The sequence below is a fragment of the Talaromyces marneffei genome, chromosome 3, assembly GCF_009556855.1.
Source record: "Talaromyces marneffei chromosome 3, complete sequence".
NCBI lineage: Eukaryota > Fungi > Ascomycota > Eurotiomycetes > Eurotiales > Trichocomaceae > Talaromyces > Talaromyces marneffei.
In genome coordinates, this window is record NC_072350.1 from 119124 (window position 1) to 142228 (window position 23105).

The 23105-nt window shown below is 44.8% G+C and overlaps 9 protein-coding genes across 9 annotated transcripts; 6 read left to right on the forward strand and 3 right to left on the reverse strand.

The window, feature by feature from the left end:
* Nucleotides 1-731: 731 nt before the first annotated feature.
* On the forward strand, nucleotides 732-1838 carry EYB26_003794 (uncharacterized protein; the record flags this gene model as incomplete). Its single annotated transcript, XM_054263088.1, has 4 exons — nucleotides 732-801; nucleotides 865-1312; nucleotides 1383-1658; nucleotides 1718-1838. 4 exons carry the CDS (start codon nucleotides 732-734, stop codon nucleotides 1836-1838), a joined length of 915 nt encoding a protein of 304 aa, XP_054119063.1.
* A 150-nt stretch (nucleotides 1839-1988) lies between these two features.
* EYB26_003795 (uncharacterized protein) lies at nucleotides 1989-3693 on the reverse strand (the record flags this gene model as incomplete). Its single annotated transcript, XM_054263089.1, has 4 exons — nucleotides 1989-2763; nucleotides 2822-3131; nucleotides 3209-3319; nucleotides 3375-3693. 4 exons carry the CDS (start codon nucleotides 3691-3693, stop codon nucleotides 1989-1991), a joined length of 1515 nt encoding a protein of 504 aa, XP_054119064.1.
* A 1597-nt stretch (nucleotides 3694-5290) lies between these two features.
* EYB26_003796 (uncharacterized protein) lies at nucleotides 5291-6265 on the forward strand (the record flags this gene model as incomplete). Its single annotated transcript, XM_054263090.1, has 1 exon — nucleotides 5291-6265. The coding sequence occupies one exon, from the start codon at nucleotides 5291-5293 to the stop codon at nucleotides 6263-6265; it is 975 nt and encodes a 324-aa protein (XP_054119065.1).
* A 503-nt stretch (nucleotides 6266-6768) lies between these two features.
* EYB26_003797 (uncharacterized protein) lies at nucleotides 6769-7993 on the reverse strand (the record flags this gene model as incomplete). The annotated part of the gene is made up of 6 exons (XM_054263091.1): nucleotides 6769-7083; nucleotides 7179-7238; nucleotides 7303-7389; nucleotides 7458-7601; nucleotides 7666-7836; nucleotides 7910-7993. The coding sequence occupies 6 exons, from the start codon at nucleotides 7991-7993 to the stop codon at nucleotides 6769-6771; spliced, it is 861 nt and encodes a 286-aa protein (XP_054119066.1).
* A 2563-nt stretch (nucleotides 7994-10556) lies between these two features.
* Nucleotides 10557-11328, forward strand: EYB26_003798 (uncharacterized protein; the record flags this gene model as incomplete). Its single annotated transcript, XM_054263092.1, has 3 exons — nucleotides 10557-10630; nucleotides 10691-10959; nucleotides 11030-11328. The coding sequence occupies 3 exons, from the start codon at nucleotides 10557-10559 to the stop codon at nucleotides 11326-11328; spliced, it is 642 nt and encodes a 213-aa protein (XP_054119067.1).
* A 2812-nt stretch (nucleotides 11329-14140) lies between these two features.
* On the forward strand, nucleotides 14141-15626 carry EYB26_003799 (uncharacterized protein; the record flags this gene model as incomplete). The annotated part of the gene is made up of 4 exons (XM_054263093.1): nucleotides 14141-14236; nucleotides 14315-14930; nucleotides 15010-15291; nucleotides 15382-15626. The coding sequence occupies 4 exons, from the start codon at nucleotides 14141-14143 to the stop codon at nucleotides 15624-15626; spliced, it is 1239 nt and encodes a 412-aa protein (XP_054119068.1).
* A 668-nt stretch (nucleotides 15627-16294) lies between these two features.
* On the forward strand, nucleotides 16295-17582 carry EYB26_003800 (uncharacterized protein; the record flags this gene model as incomplete). Its single annotated transcript, XM_054263094.1, has 4 exons — nucleotides 16295-16679; nucleotides 16747-16830; nucleotides 16876-17074; nucleotides 17132-17582. The coding sequence occupies 4 exons, from the start codon at nucleotides 16295-16297 to the stop codon at nucleotides 17580-17582; spliced, it is 1119 nt and encodes a 372-aa protein (XP_054119069.1).
* Nucleotides 17583-17752: 170 nt separating this feature from the next.
* On the reverse strand, nucleotides 17753-19271 carry EYB26_003801 (uncharacterized protein; the record flags this gene model as incomplete). Its single annotated transcript, XM_054263095.1, has 3 exons — nucleotides 17753-17864; nucleotides 17925-18760; nucleotides 18861-19271. 3 exons carry the CDS (start codon nucleotides 19269-19271, stop codon nucleotides 17753-17755), a joined length of 1359 nt encoding a protein of 452 aa, XP_054119070.1.
* An 897-nt stretch (nucleotides 19272-20168) lies between these two features.
* On the forward strand, nucleotides 20169-20972 carry EYB26_003802 (uncharacterized protein; the record flags this gene model as incomplete). Its single annotated transcript, XM_054263096.1, has 1 exon — nucleotides 20169-20972. One exon carries the CDS (start codon nucleotides 20169-20171, stop codon nucleotides 20970-20972), a length of 804 nt encoding a protein of 267 aa, XP_054119071.1.
* Nucleotides 20973-23105: the final 2133 nt, after the last annotated feature.

Consider the following 23105-nt stretch of genomic DNA (forward strand, 5'->3'; position numbering starts at 1 on the left):
AAGTCTTCACTATCTTTACAAGCCAGAGTGATCCCTCCTGCATTATGAATGTACTGTGAGCGGCCTGCCTCGGTAGTATTTGCCAGTGACTCGTTGATAAGGGTTCTCTAATAAGGGGAATTATGGACGGACAGTCCCTGGCAACGACCAGACACTTTCCTTCAAGAGTGTCCTGGACCGCGAAAGACGATCCTTTCAGTTATTTTGGCGGAGAGGTTACAGAATGAATTGGACGGCAAGGACTTCTTTGAGTGAGCAACCGAGGACCACGACTACAGTTATTTACAAATGAAAGCTTGGAGACAAGTCAAAAACATTTGTTCAATATCAGCCGGAATGCCTGGAGTCCCTTGGTACTCTAAGCTGTCTCGATATTTTGATGCTGACTATACGCGGAGATAGTTAGTTGATGGATCGACGTGATGCCAAAACCCCCAAAACCCGCAAAACCCTAAGGCTTGTTTGGCGCTAAACTAGTTATAGAACGTCGACTCTTATTGGCTGTCAGTGAATGCCGTCAAATCCGGACTTTGCTATACGCCAGAAACCGGGCAGGCTTATCTCCGTGACATTATACTATGTGATTTGAAGAAGTCTTGATTAGGTATAAATAAGTTCGACATGAGATTCTCCAGACAAATCCAACATAACCCGGCATTCCAATAACAAGGCAGATTTTTATTGTATTTATCGAACATCTTTAGAGTTCATCTTTTTAAAAACAAGCAATCATGCCTGAAGACTATTCTAAGCAGCCTCGAAACCTCCCCCTTGCAATCAGCGCCGAGAAATGCTCTGGAGGTACTTATATAGTCACTGGAGCAAATGGCGGTCTTGGATTCGAAGTAGCTAAGCATTTAGTAGCGGTTGGCGCGGCAAAAGTCATTCTCGGTTGCCGCAATGTGCTGGCAGGGGAAGAAGCAAAGGATCGCATCATTAAAGATACCGGAAAGACTGGCACCGCTGAGGTGTGGGCTCTCGACCTTGCGAGCTATGATTCAGTAAAGGATTTTGCTAAGAAGGCTATCGCGGAGCTGGATCGCATTGATGCACTCATTGAGAATGCGGCCGTGGCATCGGGTACAGGGAAGGCAGAAGGGCATGGGCTGTGCATGACTGTCAATGTGTATAGCACATTCCTGCTGGGAGTATTACTTCTGCCCAAGTTGAAAGAGTGTGCACAGCAACATGGAATCACTCCTCACCTAACTATTGTCACCAGCAACGCAAGCTTTCAGGTTGAACAAAAATGGAATGAGATCAAGGATGACCCTCTAGCAAAGATGGAGGATGATAGTCTTGGAATGGTATCGTGAGTACTCGGCCGTCCTTTTGAAAACTTGTGCCGTCAGGAGGAAATGTGCTAATAAATCATCTTTTAGATATCCACTCAGCAAGCTTATGGTTACCTTCGCTGCGCGAGAGCTTGCCGATCTTCTTCCAGTATCTCAAACTGGAGTTGTCGTAAACTCTGTCAACCCTGGTGTCTGCAAAACTGATCTCTCTCGAAATGCGCCAGCTGAATTCCGCAGGCAATTAGCGGAAATGCATGAAAAATTTGGCCGCACAGCAGAGGATGGCAGTCGCACTCTCCTGCACGGTGCTGTTGGAGGGAAGGAGAGCCACGGAAGATACCTGAGCGACTGCGAGATTGCCGAGTGAGTTTGGAAACCCCAATCCTATTCAGGTCCATTGCTAACCGCTAATCCTTATCTAGTGACAGACTCCCATCATGGGTAACGGATGAGGATGCAAAGAAGGCCCAGAGATTGGTTTGGGGTGGTCTAGCCAAAGAGTTGGAGGTCATTTCGCCCGGTTGTGTGAAGGCTATCCTGTAACCTTGGAAGGCTAGCCGTTTTATTCCTCTGATGACACGTAGTGTGCTATATATATATATATCGATCGCCTGAGTACAATATCATTAGTGAATATTGACGATCCCTTATGCTTTAAATAACCCTCTTATTAAATATTCTCATTGCGTCGTATCATAGCATAAGCCCAGTACTGCCTCCAAAGGTGACTATTTCCATGGGAATGTCAGGTGATGATGTCGCACTTTCTGCAAACGGAGATGCGTAGTATGTTGAGACTTTAAGCCAAAGGCTTTGGCCGGACCTGTTATAGAGCGTATTTACCCATGGTAGTCCTACAAGCATCTTTAGAATCTCGCCCCAACTATGTAGACCTAATTCCAAAGCCGTTATCGCTACCATTGGGGCAAGCCAGTCATGGTCACTCGGATCAAGTACTGTTGCATTTCCAAGAAACAGGAGCCACAATAAAATAGAATGGTCGTCTTGAAGTCCGAATTTAATTAGCGCGCGAAGCAATTCGGACATAAAGGGCATGCGGGGGATTTTTCTATCTAGTCCATTCATGAATGTTGTCACGAATATGGAAAGACCCAGATGAATCGCATTCTCGATTCTGGTGAGTTGGTGTGACTGACTAAGAGAGCTTATAGAAATTATCCGGTATCCGAGGAGAATAATATTGGCGTTGAAGGTGTACAGGTTGACTTTCGATGTGCTTGATGCAACTGCATCATTGAGCTGCCCCGCAAGGGCTGTTGCTTCGAGCAGAGCATTGTGAAGCTCTATACCAAGTTGATTTGACAGTCCCGGCAATGAGACGACATTGGCCGTTAGATTCTCGAGGTGGTCGATCTTAGTGCCAAATATGATCATACGACTTGTAAGAACACTACTAACGTTGAAAGTCGTTGTGGTGCCCATATACAGTGCAAAATCAAGGTCAACCCTGCCAGGCATTTGTCAATATCGGCTACGCGATTTGGACTCTGTAAGGAGTTATTTACCTAAAAGCCTTTTGCATCACTATTGGCATCTCCTTTTGTAATTGTAGCGCACCGCCTCGGGCGCTTATGAGCCGTTGTAAACCATTGAGATGTACAAGCCCTTGATATTGTTCGCTCTGATGCCGTTCGTATTGAGCTAACATCAAAACCGTAGCAATTGTAGACATGGAAGCATGTTTACTCTCGGACAGTTTCTTATTGACCAGTCGAAAAGTGTGACACAAGTGGTGAATTGCGTCTCTGGAGGGGTTTGGTTGTTCAGCAAGACAGTCTATTGCTGTTGTGCTCAGCGCAATGGCGCAATGAAAAACTATATCAAGTCATAAAGATTAGATGTAATGCTTATCATGGCATATTAGTAATCCTCAAATCGTGGTTGTAGCTTACACGCTTCATCTATAAACATCATTTTGGCCAGCGCCGGGCCAGCATTAAGAGTAGTTTCAAAGGTACCATTCAGCTCGGATGAGTGGCGCGGTGCCACCAGGAAAGATATAGCTAATGAATCCTATGATGAGACTAAGATGTTCTATAGAATGAGTCCTTTACTTACCTCTCTTGGCAAGATATCTAGATGTCGGGTTTAGTTGATTCGGAGTGAAGACAAAGAATACATCATCACCAATTGGACGCTCAATTTCACAAATTGACGCTGTCTCATTAGGGGAGGAGGATTCTTGCTGCTTCAGATCCGTGCTTCCCGGCACACTGGAGAATATGGTGGGATATTTCGACTGCTCCTTAAATGCTTTGATTCTGGATGGACGCACCACGGTCTTGCCGGCATTCTTTCCCGTGGCCACAAGGCTGCGAATGCGCTTTCTGGTCTTGCGATCGATGCGTGCATTATTGTCAATGAACTCAAACGGCATCGTCTGGTGTTGGATGCAGATAGCTGTAGGATCGTAGAATCATTAATTTATTGCTGGTGGTAAAGAGTCCGAGTCAGCCATACCGTTGACAGTTAACTATGACTGCGACAAATGCTCCAGGGCGGAGATAACGGAGTTAGCCGCCAGTTGTAGACACCGTCAAAGAAACGCCTAATACCACCTTAAATAGTGCGCTAAGAAGCACCACACAGGCTGGTGAACAGCTGCCAAACATCATTTTGATCAGATGCAAGGAAAACAATCAAATACTAACGCCCGGAGCGACCCTGAAGACGAATGAAACTAGACAATCGCATGACGATCTTGGACCTATTTATACATGTATTTCCTTAAGCGGAGAAGGAGGGGCGTGTTTTAAAGATGCTATAATCATAGGATATCAGGACCTGCCAGGGTGATTCAAATATCAAGTGTATGGATTTTTATCGGTTGAATCTCTGTCGCTGCCTAATTACAATTATCCATGTGTCCATCTGCTGACATCGGATTTTAGGGATCGGCGTCAAGAGACTGTTAGTGTATGTTGAGAATGAGCGAAATGTTTTTATTTAGGACCAACCGCCCAAGTACGCACTGTATATGCCTTGCCTAAGAACGTACCATTTGCGGGGTTCCGAAGAAGATCATTTTCCGAATTCACTCTTGTCTTCCCACTGTGGTCACATTAATACTCCCACCAGTGGCGATGGATATAAGGACACTCCATCTCAGTTATTAGCTGAATGGCCAGGTAGTATTAGCACTTCTAGATCGCCATACAGGCGACACTTTTCCTTAAGAGCATTCACAGCTACCGAGGATATTTGGGTACATGCCTATTTACCGATGTATTAACCGTGAATGACTTACATGTGGAATGAAGAGAAGACTAATAACCCCAAGGAGTATTGATGTAGAATTACTTACAACAAACCTTTTGAGTAAGTGGCATTTTCAATATCTCAGAGAATTTCACGGCGGGAAGATGTACAAAACTCTTCCACTCGAAGCAGGACTAGGTTAGGTACAACTAGTACATAGTCGAAGTGTTTTGGTATGGCGACTACACAGTTCCGAGGACACTAAAAGGCACCAAGCTTAAGTATCTCAAATTGACATTTCATTAAGTCAAAAACAAGTCTCAAAATAAGTCACAGAGTGTCCTTCACTCTAAACTATGGTCATTAGAGGCAGAGGGCATTCTGATGTATTCCGACTCGGTTCCACGGACAACGCGATGGTATATTATCGCTACCGGTAAATAAACCCGTTGTATTCCCAGGTTTCAACAGCCATAGATGCTTCAAACAATTTACACCATTATTCTGAAGGTCTGGAAAATGCCAAGCTGAATACGAGGACAAAACCTTCAGTTTGCATATACGTAGTTTCTTTCTGCCCAATCGGATATTAGGCACGATAACCCCTAGTTATATATAGGTTGCGATGCCGGTTGAGCCCGGCTTCATCACATAGACAATCCAAGAAATCATAGAAAGCGAAGCAATCAATTGAAGACCAAACAAGCTTGGAAACGGATAATTCTCGGTGACCGTTGGTTGAAAATCAAGATTTTCTACGAGATCTCTGAAACACCATGCCAAGAGTCTTGATAATCGGTGCCACCGGATATGTGGGCAGACGAATCGCTACACTACTTGTCCAAAGTGGTCAGCATTCTGTTTACGGCATAGCAAGGACTCAAAGAAAGGCCTCGTTACTTCAAACGGAAGAAATTATGCCGATTATATGCCCCGATCCTGTTGACAACCCTGGGCCCTATCTTGTAACGATTCGTTCGAGCTCTATAGACATTGTTATTGATGTGTCGGAAGCAGGTCAGGGATCACATACTTTCTTACGTGACGTGAAGCGTCTAGGCGAGGAACGCATTGAGTCATATCGTGCAAAAGGGATTGTCAACGCACCGAAGTTGGGTTACATCTACTGTTCTGGGACTTGGGTTCATGGATCTTCCGATAGACCAGTGACAGACCTGAATCTAGTAGGTCCGGAATCGCAAACACCCCCAGAAGAGCTCTCTGCTTGGCGAGTTGCGCTTGAGAAGGAAATACTTTCCTCTAGTGACATACTAGATGTCATGATCATTAGACCCGCCTTGATATATGGGCGGGAGTCGACAATCTGGACGCCATATTTTATGCCTGTCCTTGAAGCGACAAGAAACAAAACTGCAGGATTCATTGGAATTTCTCTTGTGGAAGATTCTCGACCGGGCTTGATCCACGTCGATGATGTTGCTACGGCATTTCAGAAAGCTGTCGAGAAATTGCCATTGATAGCCGGAGCGAGAATATACCCAGTGTTTGATCTTGTCACAAGCCAAGAAAGTATGCGTGATATTTTCGATGCCGTGGCTCTGCATTGGGGGTTCAATGGAACTATTCAATTGATTGGTCATGGGGGAGATTTATTCTCAAAAGCTATGAGTGCTACTTTCAATGGTTCCTCAGCGAGGGCAGAATTGTTGCTTGAATGGCGACCAAGACGACTCGGTGGTTTCGTAAAGGATATGGGCATCTATGCTATGGCACTCTCGGCTAATTTATAGCGTATTCTGACCCATTGTAAGGTTATTTCTTGAGTTAATAGCCTTATGGCTAGTCTAGGAGGGGGGGAAAAGACCGGGAGCCGCCTATTGCCAATCTATAAACCAAACGGACTTTGTTGTAGGCAGTTGGTATCGATAAGCGCAAGGTAATGGGCCATATCCTCAACTTGTTTTCATGGGGTGGGTTATATCTTGAGAAGCTTGTGTACCGAAATAGGCTTCACGGTGGTTGGAAAGATTAATAAATAATAGTGCCGCAAATTAGAAAAATAATAATCAACAATACCCAGCAGAAGACAATAAAAGCGAAATATTCATTGGTAAGAATGTAATACATATTGTTGCAAGTTACTTAAGTAGGCCATCTTGCTAGGGTGGGCAAAACGCAGCTTTATGAAACGATGGTTTACTGGGAACTGCCAATCATGCTACTGCAAACCATCAAAGATTGCAAGACGACATAATTAGAAATGAAGAAAGATATCTTTAGGGTGTCCTGGCCGCTACCGATACTCGCCTCCACAGTCTCCCATTGACTGGAACATTTCTGTTCTCCGGCCCTTTTTCAAGACATCTTCAATAGCTTCCTGATCCTGACTGTCCAACGACCAACCAAAAGTAGCCAGTTTCTCCTCGACATGCTCGCTAATACCCATGCGTGAGCCAACTATGACTGCCCCAACATAGGAAAAGTCCAACACCCATCGGGTCGCGATGTTCGAGATCGATACATTATGCTTGGTGCCGATCAACTTCAGAGTATAAAGTAAACTCTGGAACAATTCCCAGCCACCCCAGCTTCGGATCATTGTGTAGTACTTTGAAACGTTAGTTGGTTCCCATGTTATCAAGAAGACATTGTGGTTTATGAGGGGAAAGCTTACCTTTCTTTGACTTGGAGTGATTTCGGTACCATACAGATCAGGCTCTGGTTGTTTGAGCCACTTTTCGTTTCGGCTAGGAAATCACCACACTACTCAATGTCAGTAAATTGGCATGCGACATGTTAGGTAGTGACGGTGAGGTTTAGTCCATACCAAAGTGCCATAAGTCAACAATTTGACATTGTGCGTAGTGCAAGTCTCGCCCATTCTAACCGTTGGTCGAGAGTCGACTAAAGAAAACTATTTCAGATCTAGCATGTTAATGTTGTCCTGTATAGGTATATAAAATAAAAGAACGTTGCTCAGACCTGTACTTGGTTCGAATATACGGTCACGCCGCTATCAATCACTCGTTGCATATGTTTGGTATCGAAATTACATAGCCCCAACATGCCAACCCTTTCGTCTTCTTGCAGGAATTTTGCCACGTCCAAGTATTGGCTGTCTTCATACTGTGTGTAGTGTGCCATGGCATAAGCGTCTGCGATGGAGAGCAATAGGGGGCTAGAAACTTACAAACTGCCAGTGGAACTGTAAGAGATCCACTTTGTTTACTCGCAACCGTTGGCACCTTTCAGTCACATTAACTTGTACTGTTTCACGAGTGACGGTCATTGGATGAAAGACGCAGTATTTGGTAGCTGTAAAAAGGGCGTCTTGATAGGGGTAGGCCGAGCGAAAACCACCCTAAGAAAGATAGATTAGTCCCGAGAAAATAATGTGGTATCAGATAAGGTATCTAAAATGAAACACTACGTACAAATATTATTTCTGCGTCACCGTAGTGGTCAGCCATGTCGAATGCTGTGAGGCCTCTTTGCACATAACGTGCGAACCCGGTCATGATCTTGGTGGCAGGTGCAGATCCCCAAAGCTGGGCTCGAAAGCTGCCATAAACCACAGAAGATGCGAGGTAGTTTAGTCTTCCCTAATTGGAATGTATCCTTGACTTCTAGTGGAGCCAAGAGTAACGCGTCTTTGATCGATTTTGTGCCATTTGTCGATTTTGCAGTACTCGAAGGTACTGCACGATCCAGTAAACTAGAGATGGCAACCAATCCTCGTTGGAATGGAAAGCCGAATTCAGATGAAACAAAATATGTTCGAAATGTTGTGAGGGACTCGTAAAGAGTATCTAGTAATGTCGTTTCGTCACCCGACAGCTCTCGTGTGCCGGTTGACACTGCTAATGTTTTTTGTACTGCGGTAACGGCTTGCACAATGTCTCCATCAATGGACGCGATCAAATTCATATCATCATAGATTGCATCACTGTTGGCGTCGATGGTTTTGCATTCGTTAACGATTTTACCAAACAAAGGTAGACTCTGATAGCATAAGCCGCATCCGAGCATACAGCGAATCCGTGACTGTAAATGGCCGAAGTCATCTCTGACTAATTTCCCCGTATGATGATTGAGCTTTCGGCAGTGGGTGTGGTGAGGCTCAGATAATTTTTAGTTTCTACTTCGAAAGCTGCCGTGAAATTTGGATACGAAGCAAGCACAGCTCGAACAACGGATCGTAAGGCGGCTGGGGGTAAGTTGGCGATGATGGTGTCCGTCATCATATTGACATGAGCCGCTTGGGCTTTGGTTGGGGGCTCTGCGATGGCCATATCGCGAATGCCAGAATGCGCTGGACAATTTGTTTTAACAGCACAGCGTCCGCAAGAATGAGTAAAATCAAGCTAGGTGATATGATCTTGCAGTTGCTTGAAACCCTAGTGTTAGATTCTAGACACCGTAGCCCAACCAGACTAGATGAATGCGATAGGAAATTGTCAATAGAGGCAAGTGAATGAATTTGCTCTGCCCACTTTTCTCAAGCTTCATCAATGGCCAAAAGGAGACACCAGAGGAACTTGTTTATTGAGTGAGCTCGTCTGAGAGATGGAGATAACCAACATGCCGGCGTCTCATCGGCGATTGATTTAAGACGCCGGCGAGTGTGGTTTCGGATGCTTCGGCCGAGCACGGAGTGGATAGCCACATTAGCAGACCAAGTAGAGATACCTAAAGCTTGATTGAGCATGAAACAACAATGGAAGGCAGTCTTAAAAGGATGAAGCGAATAACTGGGGAGGATAACGCTGGAGGTAATTGAAGGTTGAACAATTTCAATTTGGGAAGGAAGTATACAAGGAGACAAACAAAACAACCATCCCTGAGCAGCTTATATAATCCTATCGTCGGCATTCTAAGTTGACTAACTAACTAGTTAGTTAACGTTAGTTAGTTAACTAGTTATGTTAGTTAGTTAACTCTTAGTTACCTTAAGTTAGTTACCACAGCCTCAGGGAATTGCCGCATTCCGTTGACCATAGCTATTCGTGACCAGTAATAGGTACTCCCTACCTAGTGGACTTATATTACCATGCTTCAGGATGACGGAGAACATTGTAACCGACCCCCAGGAGGAGAACTGGCAAGTGCCGGTGCTTTCTACCCGCGTCCGGCCTATACAGATGAAAGCATGTATAGCATGCCGTAGGGTCAAGATGAAATGTCGCCTTCAAAACGGCGAGACTAGGTGTGCTCCTTGCTCTCAGAAGGCAATCAAGTGTATCTTCTTAGAGCACCGCCGAGGCATGAAGCCCGGCACAAGGTATTTAGATTAATACGATATCGGAGCTGCCGAAAGCAGTTTGTACTAGGCTAGCAATCAACTAGAATCAAGAAGAAAAGCGGTCCGATAGACAATGCCAAAAGAAACTCAAAAAGTGCAATTGCTCCTAGAAGCGGCGCCGAAGAGCATTTTGCTCAACCTGCGAGGTTTGAGCCATACGGCGAGCCACAATGTTCCGCAGAGACATCGGGTCTCCAACCATCTGAGCTACTAAACCATGAAGGAATGAGAGGAAAGTTCTCAATGCAGAGAATTCTGGATACCCATATTGAAAAAGTGGATGATACTGTATCTGAGAGACCCTTTCTTCAGCGCACTCAGGATGCCATTGAAACTGGCCTTGTGAGTGGATCAATCGCGGAGCACTTATTCAGAAGGTGATTGCCTCCATCAGTCCACTAATATTCAATAATTCATGTCTGCTTACTGTTAGAAACGTTTCAAAGCTTCATGGATATTCTCAATCCATACATAAGTCAATTGGATCCGGATCTGCACACATTTTCATATGTACGACAGAAATCATCCTTCTTGCTAGGTTCAATCCTCGCCGTCTCGGCAAAAATGTTCAATCCATCTCTTTATAAACGTCTTTATCGATACGCAGAGGACTTGTTTCTGGAGAATTTTCGGGTGGTATTCAAATCCACTGAGACAATACAAGCGAAAAAGAGCCAGAGGATACCCGGTCTTGGGTTAATTTGGGCTACGCTATCAGGATATGTCTGGATCTGGGATGGCATAAATTAAGCGCTCAGGCAATCAGAGACCGTAATCGCATGGTTGATACAGAACTGCGAGAAGCACGAAATGTTGAACGGACCTGGTTCCTATTGTTTGTTTATGACCGCAGGTGAGCAGTTTATTTTTCTTCTACAGTTGTTGTATACTAACAGCATACTTTTGTGGATAGTTTGAGTCTGCAAACCGGGAAACCTTGGATGATTGAGCGAAGTGGCTTCATTGAGAGCATTGAGCATTGGAGCAAAGAACGAACAGCTACGGCAAACGATACGCTTCTAGCTGCTTTTGTTACGCTTCGCCTCTTGACGTCGGAGGTCTTCAAATTGCTTGGTCTGTGCCGTCATGGTAGCTCATTTGAAAATATCAAATCATTTCTGACTATAATTGGCAATCGCATCAACGAATGGGAAGACAAGTGGATGGAAGCATGTGGCGATGGTATGAAGTGTCACAATAAGTTATGTTACCCGTAATCATTATTGACTTAGCTAACTGTGACTTCAATTAGAGTCTGAAAGCTGCCATCCCTTCTTGATCCGGTTTTATGGCACTCCTCTTCGACTCCAATTATATTCACTACCCTTGCAAGAAATACTCGGATCCAACGACGATAATTTCGCTTTCGACATGGCACCATTATGGGAAAGCTACTCCAACGCTATTGTAATGTTGAAACTGGTTTGCCATTTTTCAGCTCGGTTATATTTTGCACAAGACTCTATACATGTCATGACGGCATACTCGGCGGATTTTTTGATCAAGGTACGGCTTTGCACGTACATATGGATAAAATCATTCTGTTTCTAATTGTGACATTCTTGAAACAGCTATTAATATCAGCGCCGACTTATACCATGTCCGAAATTGAGCACATATACTTGATACATTACATACTGCAGCTACTGTATTCTCGGAGCAATCTGCACCACCTGGTTCTAGTTGCTTCCTGCAATCCAGGTTCCTTGCAAAAATCATAACAAACTACGATCACATTCGTCCTGCAAGCCATGATAATTCAACATCGAACAACGCTCAATTTCATCCCAGTCTTCATGAACCTTCTCTCGAGCCACCAGCAATGGTGCTAGATACTACACCATTTCGAACCGGAGAAAGAAGGGTATATGAGCCACAACCACATCAACAACTAAGTCCATATCAGTACGCTAGCTCTTTCCACAGAGTTGATGGTGTCCAGGACTGTGAGCAGCAAAACGATGTCCTACAGCGCCGATTAAATGCAAATAGTAGCCCGATAAACACTTCTCTGGAAATTTTGCATCAGGAGAATCACAACCCACTCTTTACTGACGAAGAAACATGGGCTGGCATTTTTAATAGTGCAGGATTCTGCATACAAGACGGCGTTTTCTTTTCCTAAACAACTGGTTATCGTGGAATTGCTTCACCTATGCTTTTAGAGGCCCCATTGCTCATGCTGCGCTACAGTTGTGTCCTTACGATTGAATGTCCTCAGCCCTTCTCTGACTATTTTTAACTGCAATGGGAAATTCGGATCATGTGATACAATCAAGATGTGCATGGTCATCTAGTCGTTTCAACAGCGCTCTTTCGCCACAAGAAGTGGTAGTACGGATGTATTGAAACCAGAAACCCAGGTCATTAGTCAATGAAAGTCAATGAGTGTTTAATGTGAGGTGTGGTTGGATGATACGGGTTGGATGATACGGGTTCCAAAGATACGTATCTAGGCTGTAGATGCTTGTTCCTTGGCTGGGAGGCAGGTAGAGCATCACTCCATGGAAGTTCAAGTAAAATAGGTCTCCCAGGTGGGCAAACTACCTCAACTCTTCGATTGAACAATTGAAAAAAGAATCCTCTTTGTCTGCCATTCTGGTAGCGCTGTATTTTGATGATTTACGATAGGTGAGGGTTTATAAAGACGATTGAGTAAGGGCGTTTGTTCTTGACAAATAACAATCATGAAGAACAGGCTTTGTCTAGTTCAGGTACCAATAAGTTCATATTGCCATTTCTATCTAGCTTTGAGCGTGGATGTGGATGGGTCACTATGGACCCAGTAGCAGCTCAGTCCCTACATAAATATGTAATATCAAACTGGATCTCGTACTTTCGGCGTCCAAGCGCTCTCAGAGGAGTTGAAACACCAGTGACCCGCATGGGTTGAGATGCCGGATACTGTAAGTTCATCTGAAAAACACCATAAACTTTGGCACACGGCAAAATTGTTGATATCAATTCCAGGAAACAGTCTGACCTCATCAAGGAATTTCACTATGGCGACGTTATAGCTAAGAAGATCGAGGCCTCCGATTACTTTATTTGTCGGTCTCATTGATTGCCATGTTCACTTGATGTCGGTTCAGGAATCATGGACCCTTCAAGGAGCTTTTTCTTTTCCGTCATGAGATCGTCGCCATGCGTTCAGGAGGGTTAATGCGTGGTATACTCGCGAATGGGTTTACCACCGTTCGGGATAATGGTGGAGCCACAGCTGTGCATGCTCAAGCAACGGAAGAGTTTATTGTCCTTGATCTTCGAGTATTTCAACGAGAAGGCGACCTTCGCAGACCGGAGGACATGGTAGCAATGGAGAAGCCTGGTTAGCTAATTATTGTTGTGGTGGGAGTGGCATGGAATCTGGAATCGGCTCTAGGTCGGCCATGCGACGGAGTACCTAACTACTGGAATGCCTGTTACGGAAAACATGGAAGCTAGGGTAACTGCACGCTGCTATACCGTTGAGGGGCTTCAACACGCGATCATGGGTGGTATCACAGGGATTGAGCACGGTAATTTAATTGATACCTATGGCGACGGTCAAACTTATTGCTGAACATGACAGTATACCGACACCAGCACTGTTTTCATTGTGTAGAGTCCTCTCAGAGACATCACAAGTTTCCGCCAAACCAAATAGACCAAAACCTGGTAGCTATCATCAAGGATGGAAGAGTTGTCATTCCCAGGTCTTGCTGTCAAGCGCTCGATTGACGGAAATGATTCATGTGCGGACCCTTTCCTGCTCCACGACTATGCTCGGCCCTAAAAGGCTAAATTTATGTCCGTGATTATTGTTGTTCGCCCATCCTGTTTGATTTGTTTTACGCTCTTTTCCGTACCTATGTGCTATGGCTTGCTTTTGAGCACCCAGGGCTGGCTAAGACATGCCTAGTTTCCGAAAAGAAAACCACACCAGAAATTGATTACCGGAGAAGTAGTATGTGTTGCGCATTGGTCATTAGGTGTTTTTCTGAGGTGCATCCAATGAAGATGTACGACTAGCAATCGATAATCCTTTCCCTCATAGTCTGTCTATGGCCACACTAGATACCTCGGTACATCGATGATCCATTTTTGGGGATTTGCCTGCTTAAAGTTCGCTGTGGACAGGAAGTAATATATCCGCGACCGAATCAGTTAATTAGAAGGTCATATCTTGATTACTATGGGCGGGGTAGCGGGGGAGCGTGCGACGCCGATTAGGGATTATTTTTACAGGGATTACTTACGTGTAAAGTTGTCTATTTCGTGTTAATTTCTTAGGTGTTCCCTCATTGTTCCAAAGCCAATGACTGGGGTATACAGTGCATGATAGCCACCTTCGTGTTGCCTAAATAGGAAGTTAGACGAAACAATGGGTGATCAAGCAGAGACAACCGCTAAGGCGCCAAAAGTTGCGATCATTGGTGCTGGTCTGACGGGGTTATTGGCCGCTCAAGGACTTAAGAAGGTACCCTGGTTTAATTTTGTGATCACTTGCTAACAAACACTGACTCGCTAACACGGATATTTAAAATCATGTCTATAGAGAGGCTTTCAAGTTGCAGTCTTTGATTGTGAATCCGGGATTGATTCTCGCCCACGAGATTGGACCATTGTCTTGCACTGGGCCCTGCCTACTCTCGGTGAATTATTGGATGACGACGTCAGGAACGAGTTGCCAAAGGCTATATGCAATCCCTATTTGGATTTCAACGACGACGTGGAGTGCCTCCCATGCTATAACGGTAATACAGGTGAACTGCTATTCAAAAGCGCATTGCCAGGGTCTAGACGCGTTTCACGACAACGTTTACGAAAAGTTCTCAGTCAAGGAATTGACGTCAAATGGAGCAAAAGACTTGTCGAACTGAAATTTCTTTCCGATAATAACAATGAATGCACGGATGAAGAGAGCCCCGTTCAGCTGCTTTTCGATGATGGGGCTATAGATATTGCCGACTTCGTGCTGGCTGCCGATGGAGCTTCGTCAACAATACGCGAGTTACTTCTCGGTCCCGAGGCAGCTCGCGTTCAACTTGCCGGCTTAATGTTCGCTACTGGAGTCACCCATTATCACGATGCCGACAAAGTTGCCGCCGTGGTTAAAGCTCACCCCGTGGCCGCGATTACATTGGGAATGGAGTCCATAGCAGGGTGTGGTGGTATGTCTATCTTCAAAGTTCTCTCATTCGAGAGGAGTAAAATCTCCTTCTATTACTAACAAATGTATTTGTCTTTCAGTTCTGCATGTAGAAGACCAGGCTGACATGTCCACTTGGACGACATTTTGGACTAAAATATGGCGTGGGAGCTCGGCTGACATGCCCAAAGATCAAAGCATGGTGGAATATATCAAAGATACTACAAAGGATTTATGCGAGCCATTCCAATCACTGGTTGACTGGACACCTCCAGAAAGCGCATGCTATATCGATGAAATGAAGTACTGGGTGCCGGTATCGTTCGATAACCATGCCGGAAGAGTCACCCTTGTTGGAGATGCAGCTCATCCCATGTTGCCTTGTAAGTTCTGAGCAACATTTCTCATTTGGTTTTCTTTTGCATTCTCAAAAACAGTAAGATCGGATATTGATGGAATTTGTAACCCATTAGTCCGCGGGCAAGGATATCAACATGCGATCACGGATATCAAAAACTATGTTGACGCTCTGGTAAGAATCAAATGCGCGCCAAAAACCAGCGACAGAAAAGAAATGATGTCTGCCTTTGACTCAGAGATGATTGAGAGGACTGGAAAGGCAGTCAAGCAGTCTGTGCAAGAAGCCGAGTACTCGATGAACATGGAGACCGTTGGTAAAATGTTGATGGCTACTCATGGGCACGGTCGGTCGGCTTAAAGCCTTTCTTTTCGGTCTTCCTATAGAATTGAATTAGATAGATGTGTGTGGTAGTTATCTGTTAATATGATTAATCTATCCTCCGGAGAAAAACTAGGCAGTTTTGTATGCTTCTCCGACCGTGGATGCTCGAGCCATTTTAAATATTCAGAACGTGTCTTTCAATGTTAAAATGAACAGGAGTACCGAATGTAACGGCAGATTTAGCCGACTTGCATCACACCCATGACTATCCTCTAATTTATTAATGTCTAGGATCAAAAAGGCTTAGTCGAAAGACCGTTATCCAGAAGAAGCCAACTTTCCAATTTGGTCGATAGAATCAATAATGATGTTCCGAGGCCCCAGAGTGAGGCAAAAGACCAAGCCACATATTGGAGCTACCGTATCATGGACGAATCCAGCTCCAAGGCTGTCAATGCGCATATTGTTGGCCAATAGACTCGCGGGCCTCCATGCAGGCAAATGTGCTGTATCACATTTGGGCCCATTATGAAGCAAGTAATAAATTAACAAGGCCGACCGGGGCCAGCTTTTAGTTAGTGTGGTCTACGTGCTGAATATCCATGTTTCTTCACACCTGCTACTGCACGGCAAAATGAAAAAAAGTGCTTTCAGGTTGAAGTCACCAAATTACTAACAGAAAGAAGTAAATAAGACTACCAAACATGAGTAGTGCCGATAGAAGAACGAGACCAAAGTCGATGGATGAACAGTTTACTCCGACAACAGCATCGTCGGTCGAAACGAGTGTGCCCATTGAACCAGCCAGCGAGCCTGACGAGGAAGATGAATTCGAAACAACAGATGGTATCGACGTCAGATCGACTGGATCCGCGAGTGTGACATCGAGCATATATGCGCATACCTTCGAGAATGGACGGCGTTACCAGTGTTTTAAGAATGGGCGATACCCGATCCCGAATGATGATAGCGAACAAGACCGAGAAGATATGAAACATGCGATGATGCTAGAGCTTACAGATGGAGAGTTATTTTATGCACCTATTGGCGATAATCCGCAGAGTATTCTGGATATCGGCACAGGTACAGGTGAGTTAGGGTGAGGTCGGGTTTGGAGCAAGAGTAACAACTAAACATATTGAACCCATGATGAAAGGTATATGGGCAATAGATGGTGAGCGCAATCCCTTTCTGTCATATATTCTCGGATTATCCATTTGCAAGGTTCTTGTTCGAGATGGTCTGCGATACAAATTATGGCGAATCCAATGTTGAATGGAAATAGTTGGCGATCGATATCCCAGCGCGCGCGTCCGAGGAGTGGACCTTACGCCAATACAGCCAACTTGGGTACCTCCAAACGTTGATTTCTTGATCGATGACTGCGAAAAGGATTGGTTGACGGAAGATTGCGATTTCGTTCATTTCCGATTTATGATTATAATACTACGAGATGTCCCCACGATCTTGGAACACGCGTTCAAGTAAGATTTGCCCATGCCCCAAGATTGCATCACCCCTCCTAATGCGATATATTATAGAAGTATAAGGCCAGGTGGCTGGATCGAACTGCAAGAGCTCTGTGCGGAGCCTCTATGCGACGATGATACAATGCCGGACGACGATCCGATAAAATATATGTACGACTTGGCTGGTCAAGCGTTCGGAAAATTTGGGATGGATGTCACTTTACCAAAACGACTTGAACCTTTACTCTACAATGCAGGATTCCGAAATATTCGACTGGTGGTGAAAAAGGTGCCCATTGGGGTTTGGGCCAAGAACAAGACACTGAGGTTGATCGGACTATATCAGAAAATGGCCATCCTGGATCTAATGCCCGCTCTCGCTGGACGTCCTTTTACGGCTCTGGGACTGTCTCCGGCGGAGAGCCAGGTGACGCTGGCATTTGCACGGAAAGGGTTGGATGATCCTAGGACACATCGATATTTTAATTACTATTTTTGGTATGCGCAGAAACCAGTGTCGTGAAGGGCTGAGATTTATCATTAATCTCATTCCATACCCAGCACACGGCATAAGCAAGTCGCTATCTATAAGTTACAAGAAACATATACCCAGGGCTCATTATGTGAAGGGCAAGTTTCTACCAGGGAAACTGAAACCTTCGTTCTTCTACTCCACATGATGAAAGACGAAGCTTACTCGAGCCGGACAGAGCCCTCAAAGGGATGATAATCCGCTTCAGCCTCCCATTGAGCTTCATATAACGACTCATCCATCTGAGAGGCATCCATTCCGGATATGATCTCGCTGGGAGCAAAATCACATGTTAGCGTTTCTGGATCAATGTGAATGTACTCATGAACTTACCTATCAGTTGCAAGAACCTCAAATCCAGGAACACAATCAATGAGCGCATAAATTGTGTAACTCCCAACGAAGCTCCAGGAGAACCCAATGACCGCCTCAAGGCATTGAATAGCTAGCTGTCTCCAGTTACCATCGAACAGGACGCCTCCTGCAATGTATGTAAAACCGTCATAGGAAGCGACCTCTTTTTGGGCAAAGAGCCCGGTCATAATTGTGCCGATGAATCCACCAATGCAGTGAGTCGCAAAAGTGTCTCCGTTGTCCACCCAGCGCCACTTGGCAGCCGTTTTCGTAAATTTGATGCGCAAAGCCTGTCTGCATGTCACGGCTCCTAGTACGCCGAAGAAGAACGCGGTAGTCATGTCAATGAAGCCGGCACTGGGAGTGATTAGAACAAGGCCTGCGATTGCGCCCATAAAGGTACTGTCGAGACTCCAGATCCCAGATTCCCAGTAAGTAATGAATGCCCACGTCATTGCTCCTGCAGCGGCACAGGTGTTAGTAACACATGCAGCCATCACACTCTTGAAGTTGAGCGAGAGTGTGGTTCCAGCATCAAAGGCCAACCAGGCATTCCAGATAATGACCAAGGCAAGTAACTGAGACATGCTGTTATGGGGTCTATGCAATTTCAGATGTTGAGGCGTGCGCCTGGCAGACTTCTTAGAGCGGAATAGTGGATAGGATAAATAGACGCTGAGAGCTGTTGCGCTTGCACCACTGCATATGTGGACCGGGGTTCCGCCAGCAAAGTCAAGCACGCCTAGATTGCCTAGAAATCCGTTCTCGGACCAGACCATATGCGCGAGTGGCTCGTACACGAAAGTGCTCCATAGCTATTTTAGACACATGTGGTTAATAAATCAGCTGTGACCATGACAAGGGCTCTGAAGCGTAGCAATTTCAGCCATAATCGGAGAAAGTTTGATGACGTACAAAACAAAATGGAAACAGCGGAAGCAGTCTTCCACGTTCACACGCTCCTCCTACGGCAATAGCGCAGACCGTTGCACAGAAGATCAATTGAAACTCCGAGAAGAGAATCTCTGGTATCGTTCCCACTGGTTCCGCCAAAACTCCACGGTGGAATGCCTTTTCGAATCCTCCAATAATTGGGTTGCCCTCGCCGTATGCCAGTGAATAGCCAATAATCCACCATTGAATGCTGCACACGATCACGGCAATCAGGCCAGGATAGAAGGAGGCTAGACCACTGCGACGAGTCGAGTATCCAGAGTATCCCAAGCCAACTGCAGGGATAATAGGCCAGCAAAAAACGCAGCAGACGAGAATGAAGACGGTATCGATCTTGGAGCAAGCCTCCCACGCATCCAGCACGGAGCCCATCTCGGATACTGCCACACGTATCACGGACGATGAAATGATTGGTGTAGTCTTGTTATTTCCTTGCTATGTTTCTGCCCCGAGAAGTAGAGGTCTGCACTGTCTTCTCTCACTGGTGTCAAATCGGCGGATCTGTGTGGAACTATGCGATGCAGCCAGCCGATAAAGTGTCACGCGGCGGCCTATTTCAATAATTCGTTGATTCGGATGCGTCGAGACAGCCTTCGTTTGGACGACTTGCACACTCCTCGAGAGATTTACGCGGCTCAGATGGCAGTTGAAATGCTTGTTTGGGGGTTAGGATTCAAAGGAAGATTTTAAATCAGAGTCGAAGTCTACGCTTAAAAGGACCAAAAGATGAGAGAGAAATAGCAATTAAACGAATTGACGACAACAAACAGCGCAATGCCCTGTGCTCTGCAAATAACTGTGGTAATTATATGGTGGTGCAGACTAGTGAGGGCTTATCATGGCCTATCGACCTGCCGAATACGGAAGCTAAGATGGCCATGATAGTTATCTATACTGCAGGCCGCACCTTTGTGTAGAGCACAGCGAATATTGAGAAATCTCAGCAAAGAAATTGACTGAGAGATGGCACCAGATGCAACCTGTGATTGGTTGAATATCCAGGCTCAAATTTCCATATTCGGTTAGACTTCTTATTTCTGCGCAAAATTACTGGCTGAGCTTTTATCATTCCGGCAACGGCAACCAATAACAGATAGTCAATTCTCGGCATCATTGACCAATCGCAGCTCCTCGTTCGTAATTTATCAAAGAGTCATAGAGGCTCCGCATTAGATTCATTCAGATAGATACTCCGAGCATAGACTCGTTTTAGAGGCCAAATAATTCAAAGAATAGCCATGTCCCTATAGCCTATTGATTCGTTCAAACATGTATCTACGTGCGGCGCATGCGGAGGCCAATGTCGCCCTACTGCAGGAGTTCGTCAAACAGAACCCCTTGGGCATCCTGACCACTGCCATCAAATCGGCAATTCACCCATTCATCCAATCCAGTCATATTCCGTTTATTCTTGATGTCGCAGAGTCAGGGGATACAAATGCAAACGATACGGAAGATGGCCACAAGACATATGGAATTCTACGGGGTCATATGGCCAAGCAAAACCCACAAGCAAAGGTTTTGATGGAGGCGCTCTTGGCGACCCAGAATGAGCTTGGAGATGACACGATAAGAGAACTCCCTGAGGAAGTTCTGGTACTATTCAACGGACCCCATCATCATTACGTGACTCCCAAGTTCTATGTCGAGACAAAACCGACTACGGGTAAGGTTGTCCCAACGTGGAATTATTCCGCCGTCCAAGCCTATGGGAATATAAAGGTTTACTGCGATACGAAATCAGAGGAGACTTCATCATTTTTGCAACGACAAGTTGAAGCCTTGAGTCGACAAGCAGAAACGTCCATTATGGGATATTCAGGAGGGGACATGCCTACGGCCTGGGAGGTGTCTGATGCTCCAACTTCCTATGTGGATCTTCTCAAGAAGAATATTATTGGAATTGAAATACAACTTCGCCGGTTGGAAGGGAAATTTAAGATGAGTCAAGAAATGGGAAAAGGGGATAGAGAGGGTGTTATTCAAGGGTTCAATAATCTGGACAGTGATGTTGGGAGAAACATTGCAAAGACAGTGAAGGAGCGGGGGGATATGAAAGACGGACAGAAATAAGCTGTCTAGAAAGTGCTTTGATTGTGGCCTCTGGCAAGCACCTGAAGCTGTTAGTACCGTTTTTCCTTATATAATTTACCTCTATTAGTAAATATACGGCATTTTACGCGTCCCAAAAGTGTGAAAACTGTTCATAATATATCGTTGGTCACATCAACCCTAGTACCAAGCTCCCCAGTAACCCTGATCCAAGGCCAAAAGTCCAAAGCTCAATCCAAACACCAACTTAGCCACCTTCGACATAATACGTTGTACCAAATCGAATGGAGTTGAAGCCCTTGGTGAGGAAGGTGTGAGTCAATTGCTTGTCCCATGCAGTTGAGTCGACCGTGCCCAACTCTTGCACAAGACTGAGCAAAAGCAAAGGTCAACTCTCTACATGGGCATATTTCACTTTATATACAGAAATTCCCCAGCTAATGATGAGATATCAACATCCAATAGCGGTTATCCCCATTTTGGTTTCGTTGATCCAAGTGGTCTTGTTGAGATAGAGTTGCGGCATTCCATTTCGTACCTTCTACTTGGGGAAGGATATACTAAATGCGGTAATTTTACGAATTCCGAACTGATTAGGAAGAGCAAGAAAAAGAAGAACAGTCTTGATCATACTTTGAAAACATATTCGGACAAAACGCAGGATACGTAATCTAAAGACCATGTGCATCCGTACACAAAGGAATTCTCGCATTTAGACCATTGCGTCTGTGTTTGTAGCTTTATCATCTTGAAAAACATATTACCCGGATCAAATTGAAGTCCGGTAGATAATGATTTATTGATAAGAAATGAGACAAAAATCGTCAATCTGAAAACACCGGCCGCGAGTCACCGAGTATACTAACTAGGTTGATCAACAATGCCTGGGGATGTAGTATTTACCGTAAGCCACTGATGGTCAAGTGTGCCGCCAAGATTCTGTTTGCAAAAAAGTTGCTGTGTCAAATGTATTTCAATGTAACTTCAGGTACATTTCACTGAGTTTTCTTTATATGCAGATCTAATGCCAAATTTCTGTTGCCGCGTTAAGCAATCGTATTATACCTAATTATACCACACGTTTTGTCAAGAGCTTCATCTTGTCCGAGCAATGCTTGTTTTCGAGTCTTTTCTACAAGTGATATATAGCACATTTTGTCTCTTGGAAACCGCCTGGATATGGAAGTTCTCCGAGATTGATAGGGTAACATATACCTAGTAGCCACGCTGCCAGAGTTCCTTCAAAACGGCAGTCGTTAGAAATGTTGTCTTGCCTCCACTGTAGCCAAGTCATGCACCCGGATAGCACAAGACCAGGCTTCTCATTTGACATGGCAACACCTGGACGAAGGGCATTCGCACCAAATGTATAATATAAATTTCCGCAGCGCATATCCTCATTACTATATAATTGAGGGATATGCATTTTCTTGTTCGTTGCCTTTTAATATCAGTCTGAGATCAATACGTAGTAGCGGTTCTCCCTCGGAGGTTTGTTATAAATGCCACTATGTCAGGATGCGCATATGGTTTCTTCGTACCCTACCACTGTCCCAATGAAAACGCCCATTGCACAAACAGGACTGAGATATAAGTCAAAATGAAATGTTGTGGTATCTTTGGCACGAGCCCTTATCTAGCCCTATGTAGAAGATTTGTCTCTGTACAGATCAAGATCAATGTAACATCTCATGGATTACCAACCTGGGTAAAGCCATTTCCGTTAATAACCGGGCATAACTACAGAATATTTAAATATCGTGCATACGATAGAATGCATGATAGGACCCTATGCGAATACGAGGAGTTCTTTTGATAAAAGGCTTACATACAGAGTGGTCCAACGCAGGGATCATTGGCTGACAGTAGATCTCACAGGCTATTAACATAATTTAGAACGTACTACGTATGTATATTACCAGAGGACCCACATATAAAATCTTCCACGTATGAAATAAGATTGTTATTTGAGTGATGAGGATCGTTACTTACGTCGTTGATAGACAATTTGGAGAACCCGATCCCATTTCAGTCTTTCCCGTCCTAGTAGGTAATGGAGCCGAGAACACTCATCTAATTGTCAATCGTTGATAAGAAGTCGCTTATATCGGGAATGGTGATAACAATTTGGAGTTCAGTAGAATCTTGATGTTT